The 11,100-nt window shown below is 55.5% G+C and overlaps 1 protein-coding gene and 1 long non-coding RNA gene across 6 annotated transcripts in view; one reads left to right on the top strand and one right to left on the bottom strand.

The window, feature by feature from the left end:
* Nucleotides 1–552: 552 nt before the first annotated feature.
* On the top strand, nt 553–10,674 carry LOC132375238 (uncharacterized). Of its 5 annotated transcripts, none has more exons than XR_009505969.1 (4): nt 553–1,549; nt 5,445–6,027; nt 6,313–6,536; nt 7,146–10,674. It is a non-coding gene; the product is annotated as an uncharacterized LOC132375238 (long non-coding RNA). The 5 variants fall into 5 exon arrangements; XR_009505967.1 differs by having other exon boundaries at nt 553–5,619; nt 5,720–6,027; XR_009505968.1 differs by having other exon boundaries at nt 553–6,027; nt 7,146–7,496; nt 7,580–10,674.
* XPC (XPC complex subunit, DNA damage recognition and repair factor) overlaps nt 735–11,100 on the bottom strand; it is a 34,157-nt gene continuing 23,791 nt past the window's right edge. Inside the window, exons 8-16 of the mRNA XM_059940461.1 lie at nt 10,356–10,445; nt 8,629–9,525; nt 7,257–7,417; nt 4,689–4,770; nt 3,588–3,722; nt 3,338–3,507; nt 2,696–2,789; nt 2,101–2,190; nt 735–1,382 (exon numbers count right to left, since the gene is read on the bottom strand). Coding sequence (XP_059796444.1) covers nt 1,173–1,382; nt 2,101–2,190; nt 2,696–2,789; nt 3,338–3,507; nt 3,588–3,722; nt 4,689–4,770; nt 7,257–7,417; nt 8,629–9,525; nt 10,356–10,445 — 1,929 coding nt within the window. The 3' untranslated portion in view covers nt 735–1,172. The remainder of the gene's footprint in view (nt 1,383–2,100; nt 2,191–2,695; nt 2,790–3,337; nt 3,508–3,587; nt 3,723–4,688; nt 4,771–7,256; nt 7,418–8,628; nt 9,526–10,355; nt 10,446–11,100) is intronic.

Genomic DNA, 11,100 nt, shown 5'->3' with positions numbered 1-11,100 from the left:
AGCCGGCGGGACCCGGCACAAAAGGCATCCCGCATCTGCCGCTGATGAGCTGTGTGACGCTAGGCATGGCAGTGACCTGAGCCTCAGCTTCCTCATCTGTGACACGGGGACAGTGCCTCTCTGCGCAGTGAGATAAAGCCCACGAGCGCCTGAAGAAGTGGGCGGCCGTGAAGTGTCCACCCTGCAATTTGAACTTTTCCCTTGTTACCGGATTTGAAGCAGGTGAGTGAACTTTTCAAAACCTGAGGTTTCACTCCATTTCCAAGATGCATCCTAGGAGCTGCTATCTGCCTGAAGAACCAGTTATTCCTGCAGAGACGGGGCAGTGCTCTTGACTCAACTCCTAGAAAACAAGGTGCTCACCTCCAGGAGGGTGAGAGCCAGCTCTGGTGCACGAAGTGCCAGACCAGGCGGTTTCCATGGCAACCCCCATGTGTTTCACAACAGGAGCCTGCCTGCCAGTTCTTGCTGCATGAGTCACACCCCAAGTGTTTTGTTTCCCTTGGATAAAACTGACTCACATTTTTTTTAATGGCTCCTGTCAAAGATTAAGTCATATCTCCTGGATTAAACATAGAAAGAAAAAAATTCCATGTGTGTAATGGTAAGTTCCCAGTCTGTGGGAAAACGAGATCTGATCTTTAATGTAGTCACGACCTGACCTGCATACAAATCACTGTCGTCCCAGTGTTCTTATCTGATGTAAAATCTGAAAGAAAACGTAGAGTCACGTCTTTCTAGAGAAATGCTTTATTTTTTTCCTCAAAATGTTATAAAAGTTATTTCTCCTAAATATCTACAGTGCATAGGGCTTTATAAATGTATCCAGTAATGAATAAAATCTAGGTTAACATTGATCCACTCTTCCTGACATTTCTTTAATTCTCGTTTTTCCTTTTCTTTCCTGACTTTAGCTCTTTGTTCTAGTCTTCTGCCACCACGAAGTGTTACCTGGGAAAGTAGGTCCAGCCGTGTCACCCTGACACGGCCTGCACTGACCTGCTCTCCCCCCCAACGGCGTCAGGCGGCGTCAGGGACCTGACTGAGGGCAACGAGGCGCCTGCAGAGAGGGGGCCCGAGTCTGCAACAGCACGAGTGTCGGACGCAGGAGGGATCTATCCGGGAGCAAGGTCTGGGGCACGGCTGAGCCACCGAGGAGGTGACCACTCATATCACAGCTTCTCAAACGGGAACAGGTGGGAAGCTGCCTCCTTCTCCTCCCTCCTGCTCTTCCGGGGGCACTTCCGCTTCTCCTCTACCTCTCGGTTTTGGGGCCAGGAGGCCGCCAGGATCCTGGCCGCTTCCGCTGGAGAGCTGGTCCCCTCCTCCTCGTCTGAAGAGAGTCCTCCTCCTGCGTCTGCGTGGGGAGCGGCTTCCTCGCTCTGGGGGGGACAGTGGAGGAAGCCGCGTCAAGAGGCAGCGATGCCCCAACAGCGCCGAGCCGTGACCCGGAGGACAGGGCTCAGCCCAGCAGGTCCTAGAGCGCTTGCTGTGCACACAGGGCTGGGGACACAAAACTGCCCTCGGGGAGCTACGAGCAATCCAGGAGGTAACTGCGTTTTCTTCCTCGTTTCTGAACAGAACAAGTGCACGAATGCACAGCATCAGCGCTCGGTGCCCACTGCTGCGAGGACGGGCTGGGGAGGGCGGGGAGAGCCGTGCGTGGGGTCGCAGCTACCCCCAGAGCGTGTCTGTGCGTCTCTGACCGCTCCACGTGACTGTGTCCAGGGGGCCCCTGTGCCCCCATGGGAGCCCGCAGGGGCTGCGAGAGGGACCTGAAGGAGCACCTGTGGGCCTGGGGGTGGTCACAGCCCCAGGGGCAGCACAAGGCCAGGAGATGCAGACACCTGTCCCCCCCGAGTGGGCTCAGCACCAGATCCAACCCATAGCGGGCACCCTCTCGTGCAGACAGGGCGGGGGTGGCAGAGCAGCCGAGGCCTGACTCCAGGACACCTTTCTCAACGTGGACAGGACGCAGGGCCTGGGAGACACAGGTCTGTAGCACCGGAACAGAGCTGACTTGATCTTTGAGCAGAATCGGCCCCTGGTTCCCTACCCACCCCCACCAAACCTGGCGTGTCCTCCAAGGACCACTCTGACCTGAGCCCCGTAGCGAAGCCTCAGCCGCTCCCGGATGAGCAGCCCTTTGACCAGCAGCTTCCAGTTCCCCAGAGCACGCTTCTCCCTTTTCTGCAAAAGCAAACAGAATGGAAAACACCGTGCACTGCCGTTTCAGGAACATAAAGATACAGATAACACTTCAGGTTAAGATAGTTTCTCAACCACACCAGATGTGATTCATAAAGTGCTACACACACAAGTCACCAAAACCAGAAACCTCTTCTTAATTGTTAACCAACTCTAAAGTGTTTAGTGGAGGAGGGGGTCCGGGACCTGGACCACGGGCAGCTCCCTTTAACAGAGGCGGGTGTCGGCAGCAGGGGTAGCGGGCCCTGGAGCCCGGATCCAGGCAGACGGTGGACAGAGACAGGGTTCTGAGGGGCAGGCAGGTCGTTGCTCAGTGCTGGCTCCCCGGTGCCTCCGGAAGAAAGAGCCAGAAAGAGGGCTGAGCCCGGACTCTCCCCTCCTCTTACACGTGGCGTGAGGGAGGCTGGAGGGAACACCGGCTCCGCTGTGTGTGCTGCCCGCCTTTCTGCTTCCCCGTCCTGGCCCCTCCCAGGCCCTGCCTGCTCACCTCCTTCTCCTTCTTCTCAAGGAGCGCCTGCTCGTTCTCCCAGGCGGTCAGGAGCACATCTTTGTATTCCTCACAGACTATGTAGCCATCGGTTCTGTGGGGATCAACACAGATGGTCTCTCTCGAGTCTGGGCCTGCTCTGGCCTCTCCACTCGCCTCCGCGGGGGACAGTGGGCTGCTCCTAAGCACTCGGGGCCCTGAAGTACTTCCAGGGTCAGCAGTCCACAGTCCCGGCCACAGCTGCTGGCAGACACCACCCACGCAGAAGGCAGGCCCGTGGACCCCAGGCTGTGTCCTCTTCCCCAGCCCCCTCCCCCACCCCCACTGCAGGGCAGGACAGAGGTCACCGACCAGGAAGGATGCTGACCCTATTCAGTCACCCTGACCACCCCCAGAACAGTTTTAATCCACATCTTTAGGGTGCTGGTTTCGCAGCTTTCACTGGTTTTGCAGCCTCTGGTTGGAAGCCAGAGTAAAAGTATAGGACATCGAGGGTTAAGGCTGATTTTGCAAATCCAGAGTAAAACCTTGAAAATAAGAGCCACTGGGCCTCAACCCCCGCCAGCCCCACACCAACCTCCCGCCCCTTCTCCATAATCTCCCCCCACCCCTTCTGGCCTCCACGGGAGGCCCCTCACGCACACGGGATGGGAGTAGCCTTTGTGGAAATCGAAGCCCGTAACAGCCTGGGCACAGTCAATGTTCAACTTTCGGGCCACGCGGTGCAAGTTGGGCAGGTTCAGCTGGACGCAGCCAACAGGCATCATGCCAGGCAGGAAGAGGTACACGTTCCCAAATTCGTTCCGGGGGACCTGCGGAGGGTGGCACACCGGGTCCGGCTGGCCGCAGAGGGAGGTGGCCTGGTACCGACCCCACTGAGCGTGGCCCTTACCTTCCCGTCCACGGCCACTGGCGGCTGGTACTGCTCGGTCTGCCACTTGCCAAACAGGCCCAGGTCGTTGTAGTCCTGCAGCTGCGGCTCAGCCAGGCGGGCTCTCCGGGCCCGGTTGGAATAGCCTTTTACAACCTGCACCGGAGGGGACAGCCACAGTTTATAACAAAGGCGACCACTTCCTGAGCGTTCACTGTACACCGGGCACTGTTCTCAGTGCTTCTGTGTATTGATTACTTAATCTTTTCAACAAACCCAGGAGGTAGAGTCTATTATCGCCTCCATCTTATAGCAGCCTAGGAGGTATAAACAATCCACCTACAGTCACACAGCTTGTAGAGACCAGAGCCTGTGTCTTGAACAGCTATGCTGTGTTTGGTGTCCATCACTGAAGGGGAAATTGGGACTCAGAGATGTTCCTGTGGCCGGTGAGTGACGGGGCCTGCCTTCGGCAGTGACCGGCTGGCTCCCTGTGCCTCAGCCCCTTCCCACCAGCCAGAGGCCCCTGCGCCCCGGCCCAGCTCCCTGGGTCTCTCAACGCGAAGGGCTCCTCCCAGGGATCTGACAAAGAAAAGCGACTGTCTCTCATGACTGGCCGCTGTCCTCCGCCGGCTGAAGCGGGCCCTGTGTCCCGTGACAGCCTGTGTGGTCTGCGCTGAATTCACGCGTCTGTGGGCAGCTGACCGGCCGGAGAGGGAACGAGGCATTGGGGCTGCACGCTGCCATCTCACTAGCTCGGGCCTTGGACAAGTTTCCCTTTCTGAGCTCCTGTTTTCTCATCTGTACAACAACAGGCATCCTGATGCTAACTCCTGTGAGACTCAGCGAAGGTCACATACATGCAAAACGAAGGGACAGTGAGGGCGGGTGGGCCCGTCCACGCCAGGCAGGGCTCCGGCCTCTCAGAACAAACGGGTGACACGGTTCTGACCCACAACACTGGGGCTTGGAGGGCTGCTTGCTGGCCTAGACTTCCTGCGTGCTCGGGAAGGCCCATCTTACAAAGTCCTCAAGTAAAGATGCTCTTCTCCTCTGATCCTCTCAAGCCAGAACAGTCTGTCCCCACACGTGCACAGCAGCCCGCAGTCCCGCGGCCGTTACCTTGTAGGGCACTTCTCCAAGCCTCACCACTCGGGCCTGTTTCAGCCACGTGTCCCTGGAGTGCAAGGTGTGCACGCAGTCCCTAAGGAGCCAACGGGAGACAAGACAGGGTTCACAACCACCGAAGCACCCCGCGCCCGGTAGCCAGCAGGGCCTGGCTGCCTCCTCTGGCCCCCCAGGAGAAGGGGGAGCTCGGCCCTGGAGCGTCTCCTGGAGCACCAGGGGCCCGCGTCAGGCCCACGGTTAACAGGCACCTGCTGTCTCGCAGGGGGATGCATCCACTCACAAATCCCAAACTAAATGGCTTCCCGTGGTGCCTTCTCCCTCCTCTCGCCGGAAGGGCCCAGCAGCGCAGGTGCAAGCCCTCACCCAGGGTCTGGTCCGCTCCTGAATACCAGAGAGGGGGAGGGAGGGACGAGTGTCCAGAGAAGGGGTGGGGAAGCCAGAAGACGACGACACGGAGACTACAGTAAGCTGACAAAGTACACAGGTTAGGATGAACGTACACAGAACAGTCGGTTCCACCTGGCTCTGGCTTCGCTCTCCTCCCAGAGCTTAGAGCCACACCCCGCCTCCCATTCCAGCTGCTTCCTGCTGAGCCTTCAGCAAGGCCCGCCCTTCAGTGGGGCTCCAAGGAGCAAGGGCACTTAGCTCCCTCTGGTGTGGACATCCAGCCCTTCGCCTGCCCCCGGGCTGAGGCTGACGTCCAGCACAGCACACCGGACAGGGTCACACCTCCTCTGTGCCTCTTCCTAGCGGGATGACCCCGATCCATCAGGGACGGTGAGCACTGCCTCCCTGCCTCACAAGCTGCTGGGGGGACCAGAGCCAAGGGCTCCACACGCGTGCCCTCCGCAGGGGCACATCTCTGCCTGAAGGAGTGACTGTCACGGTCGTGGTCTTCCGGTAGGAGCGGAGAAGGGGCAAGCAGGTGGGCATCGCCTGGACATTCACAAGGATAGCAGGGGGAAGTGGGCACAGACAACCCGTTCAGAATAAATCTCAGCTTCTAACCACTTTACATCTATTAGGACACTACTCAAGAAACAGAAAACAAGAACTGGAGAGAATGTACAGACACTGGGAACTTCATGCTCTGCTGGGGGATGTAAAATGATGCAGCCACTGCAGAAAACAGTGCGGAGGTTCTTCACAAAGTTAAACAGAATCACCATGTGATGCAGAAATCCTACTTCTGGGCATATACATCCAAAAGGACTGAAAGCAGGGTCTCAAGAGATGTCTGTGCACCCATGTTCATAGCAGCACTAAACACAACCGAAAGGGGAAGCAACACAAGTGTCCATCAATGGATGCCAGTCACAAAAGGACAAATGCTGTAAGATCCACTTCTATGAGGTGACTGGAGGAGTCAGATTCATAGACAGAAAGTAGAGGGTGGTTACCAGGGCCTGGGGGGCGGGGGCGGGGAGGGGGGGGGTTAGTGTTGATGGGGACAGTTTGGGAAGACAGAAAAGTTCTGGAGATGGTGGTGATGGCTGCACAACAATGTGAATGTACTTAGTGCTACTGGACACTTTTAAAACGGTTAAATGGTAAATTCTGTTCTGTATATTTTACTACATTAAAAACAAAAAATGTCTGCCTCTAAAACTTTCTCCAGGCAGGGACCCCCTTCCCACCAGATGTCCCCTGCACTTAGGACACCTGTGCTGTATCCTCCATTGAGGTCGCCAGGCCCTGGACGCTGTTGGCAGCTGGGCCCCTGAGCAGCCAGGGGGCAGAAAGCTCCCACAGTGACCCTAACCGGAGGGTCGGGGATGCCTCGCCTCGGGGCTGAGCTGCAGGAAGTAGCTCTCAGGCAGAGGAGTTGAGCCACCTACTCCTGTGAGTTTCCCTAAGTTTCCTTTTCTGTCTTTCTTTTCCCGTTTATTAAGAACATCCTCTATTTTGTGGTCTTGCGTGTCAGAGTTTCTAAAAATCACTTATTTTCTTTCTATTAACATTTCTTAAATTTCTACTTCCATTGTTAATTCTGACTCACCTTAAGTTTGTTATTACATTTTTTCTCAGTTTTAACTTTGTATATATTTTATGTTTATTTTCTATGCTGTTCCCCCTCCCCCCCCTTCTTTGGCAATTTCTTTTCACTGTGGAAAAAAACACACATAAGATAAAATTTACCCTCTAAACCATCTTCCGAGTCTACAGCTCAGTGGCATCAAGTACATTCACACTGTTATGTAACCGCCACCACCATCATCTCCAGAACTTTCTCCTCTTCCCAAACTGAAACTCTGTCCCCATAAAAATATCCGCTCATTTTAAGTTTCATTATCAAATCCTTTATTCCTTCCTTTTGCATGTTCTTTGACTTCTGTTTTTGGGGTGTGTTTTCTTATTGCCCCATATAAACCGTATCTGTCCTACTTATCTTTCCCCCCATAACTTTTCTCCCCCTGCTGATCTTTTAATCCCCATGGTTTTCATTTCCAGGCCACAGCCTCTCCACCGTGCCCCTCGCCCACAACGGCACGCGCACACTGTGAAGCTCCAACCCCAGCCCGGCGAAGGCTGCTAATCCCGGGCCGCCGGGCGTCTCCTCACCTGGAGTAGACAGCCTCTCCGCGGCAGTACCCGAGGATGGCAGCCGTCTCAGGGTAGATGGCCTCGTACTTGAGGAGGTGCCTCTTGAGGGCATACAGAGGGTGGTTCTTGTACGTGCCTATGACGGTGGGCAGAGGCTGGTCCAGGTGCCTCGCCTGAAACTGCAGAGGCCGAGAGACGACGTTGGGCGTGGTGCTCGGAGAGGGAGGGAGGTTGGCGGCGACCCCTGAACTTGCCCAGGTAACTGACGGTGCCGTGGGGCTTTCGGGGCCCCAGGGCTGCCGCACCACGCTGTGACCTGGCGTTCTGTCCCACGGGTTTAGGTGCCTCGGAAGCTCCGCAGGGGCCAGTAATCCTGCAGCTCGCAGCAACGGAAAAGTCATCCCTGCCCTCTGACACCTCGGCCAGCCCGAGCAGAGCCTTTCTCGGGAGGAGGCCTCACCTCAAGTGACACCACAATTCTGTGACACGGATTCAGCAGCTCGGCTCCCATGGAAACCAGAACGAGCACTCACACCTTCTCCGTCCACTACGATCAACACCTGTTCTCCCCGCTGCCTCAAGGCGCCTAGCTCCTCACAGGCAACCCCACTGCTCTCACCTGCATCCCACTCACCAGGTCTCCTGCACTTCCCCGCAGCATCTCTTCAAACCCCGACCGACAAGGGAGGAGTGGCAAGTGAGGAGCAGGAGGGACCCCGCTTGGCCAGCTTGCATGACAAGCCCTTGAACTAGGTCAGTCGCAACACGCTCTGCACGACTGCCACGACCCTGTCACCTCTGAGCCACACCCTGAGCGATGCAGTGCACAGGGACGACTCCCTGCCCTGGGGAACTGGCAGTAATTCTCCAGCAAGTCTGCCCACCCTGCGGGCGGCCCTGCACAAGCCCCGGGCCCTCTTCCGGGCCCACGGCTGTCCCACGACTCAGGGACGCGCTGCTCCAGAAGCCGCCCCCAGGGCGCCCCTCACAGACAAGCCATCTCCTCAGCCCTCCTGCTGGGGGCTGAGTGTTCTGGGTCGGGGCAGGGATGCTGGCGGGCACACCTCTGCGCGTGCGCACGCTGAGAAGGGAGAACAGTTGTATTACTGCATGCTTTCCTCTTTCACTCAGGACTACCTACCTGACTTCAAGCTCCAAATTTATAACTGGGCAATAACTGAAAGTACACAGGCTTTGAAGCCAGAGCAACCTGGGTTCAAATACCAGGTCGGCTCATCTCTCAGATTCTAACTGTTCAGCTGGTAAAATGAATACCCCAGCTACGATAACCCCAGCTTCGTACTGCTGCTGTGATAATTAACTGAGGTAACGCTCTACAAACACGACACGGGGCTGGGCATCCAGCAGGTGCGCGCGCGCAAGGCCTCACCTCCTGGTCCTCCCTCTGCTCCCTCGCCACCAGCGGGCTCCGGTAGGGTCGCAGGGCCTCGGCCCACCACGCGGCGTCAACCCGGCACTTTCGTGTCGCCGTCATCCAGGCAGGGTCGTACCTCTGTGTGACGTCGCGCACCCAGCCGTCGCCGTCGATGCCCACGATGTAGGTCACAGGCTTGGTGGCGTGCTGGTAGCAGGTCAGGGGCTGGCCCACGACTCCGTGCACACAGTCCACGCACAGCCACTTCTCCTCCCGCTCGGAGAACACCTCCAGCCACTGGTCCACACCAGCTGCTCTCCGGCCGTCTGCCTCCTCACCATCCACGGGCATCTTACGCTTGCCTCTCTGACGCTTACTGCCGGAAGCGCTTACAGACGCTTCTGGAAAGCCAGGGGGCTGAGGGTGGCTTCCACGCTGGGACCTGGACTCCCTCTTGGACCCCACCTTCATCCTCTGAGGGGCGGTGGCCCTCCTCTGCCTTGGAAGGCCTGGCTCAGAATCCTCGTCGGATGGGCGATGGCTGTCCGAGCTGGAGAGCTCAAAGTCAGAGCCGCTGCCGGCCTCGTCACTCCCGCTCTCTTCTTTGTAAGACACCCTGGCGGCCGCCCGCCGCTCCCGGCCCCGCGAACGCCTCTGGGCCCCCTCCGTCTGCCCCCCGGCCTTGCCCTCTTCTTCCCTGCTGGAGGAGGGCTCTCTCCGCTTCTTCCTGATGGCAGCCGCCTTGCTCCCCTTCCCTTTGGCACGTGCACTGCCAGCACCCTCAGAAGATGTGTCCTCTCGTCTGCTTCCTCTGCTGGTCTCTGGTTTGCTTGGTTTTCCAGGAACTTGGCTGGAAGTTTCTGAGGAGCCTCCAGGACCCTCTGTGGATCTCTCCTTGGAAGGTTTCTTTCCCTTAAACAGAATAGGAAATTTTTTCTTTTTCTTTTTTTGCTAATGATACAATAAAGACTCTGGCATCTAACGGGGCTAAGTCACACTGGAACACCAGTGTACACAAGACGTTCCCGGCTCAGTGACAGTGACAGGCTGGCTACCCTCCAAGGCTGTAAGAAAGCAGTCACTAAATTCTGCAGCACCTTAAATAAGGCCACACTCTAATTCTTTTCAACACAAAGTGTAGCACAGGGAAAAGAGCACGGGATGTGGAAACAGACAAATTCGGGTTCAAACGCCACTTCTGCTTTCTCATTTTTTATGTGATTCGGATAAATTATGTAACCTCTGAGTCTCAGTTTCCTCAGCAATAGTACTCACCTTGCACATAAGGCATTTTGCAAACAAAGTCACAGCATTAAGAATTCAGAAATTATTAAACTTGACTTCCGGACCCAATTTCGGACAATGCCAGCACCCCAAGGAGCACAGGGGTCAGCCTCCTCTGACGACGGCAGAGTTCTGAGTCCTCACCGTCCTCTCTCCACACTGCTGAGGAGGACCAGTACCTTTTTATTCCACCATTTACAGAACAGAAACCAGAGCACGAAGGAGCCCAGGCTCTCGCAGGCCCCACTACGCATGCAAAGCCCGGCTGCTAGATACCCACCCAGGTGCCCAGTCTTCCCAGCACAGGGCCTGTGCCAGGCAGGCTCCGAGGAACCCTGCTCCACGAAGACTGATTTTTAAAAATCGTCTAATGAGCAGATCTGTTTGCTTTAAGTCTCATAATTTCTCACTCCTCCCTGACCAACTACTCTTTTCTCTGGAAGCCCCGGGAACCTCACCTTCGCTGCTGATAACTTCAGAGGAATTGGCTGTAGAGACAGTACGAGTCGGGTAGGGAGATGCAGGGCCCGGAGAATCAGTAAAAATATCTATAATGAAAAAGAACAACATGCTTATCCTCAGGAAAGAATTAAGGATTTGCATAATTCCATGCTGTTTGTTGTGGTGCCTGTTTATAAAAGGGAAACTACCAAATTGTCTAACAGTAGGAGCCTGGAACCCTCAACACTATTAAAATGATGCTGTAGAGATTTATCTTTGTAGAAAAATGGGGCATGGTAACCATATATTAAAGGAAAAGAAATGTTTGTTTTTTAATGAGTTATGTTAATTTTTGTTAAGAAAAAATCGTGTCCAGACATAAACATGTATGTATATTTGGAAAAGCATCCATATATGGGGTTATGGGTGTTTATAGGTGTTTGGTTTTTTTCCGGCTTACCTATCTTCTGATTGTTCTGTTTTCAACATGTGTTGTGTTTGTGATAAAACAATAAAGCAAAATACCACTTTGAGAGAAAAGACATCATCATCATCAGGCCTGAGAATCCCTCCCCTGCACTCAACCTCCCCAGAGCGAATCTTTCAACCAGAGGCTGCAGCTCTAAAAATTCTGTGAACTTGGAAGGATGGGAGCCTCCTCATGGGAATTAACCTCCAAAACAACAGCAGTGGGACAGCACGTGAGCAAGATCTTCCCACACAGACCTCAGGGTCCCGGCGTCCTCATGAATCACTACAGTC

This window comes from Balaenoptera ricei, chromosome 11, assembly GCF_028023285.1.
Source record: "Balaenoptera ricei isolate mBalRic1 chromosome 11, mBalRic1.hap2, whole genome shotgun sequence".
In the NCBI taxonomy this organism is placed as follows: Eukaryota; Metazoa; Chordata; class Mammalia; order Artiodactyla; family Balaenopteridae; genus Balaenoptera; species Balaenoptera ricei.
The sequence above is the reverse complement of the archived record's forward strand: the minus strand, read 5'-3'. Positions and strand labels throughout refer to the sequence as shown.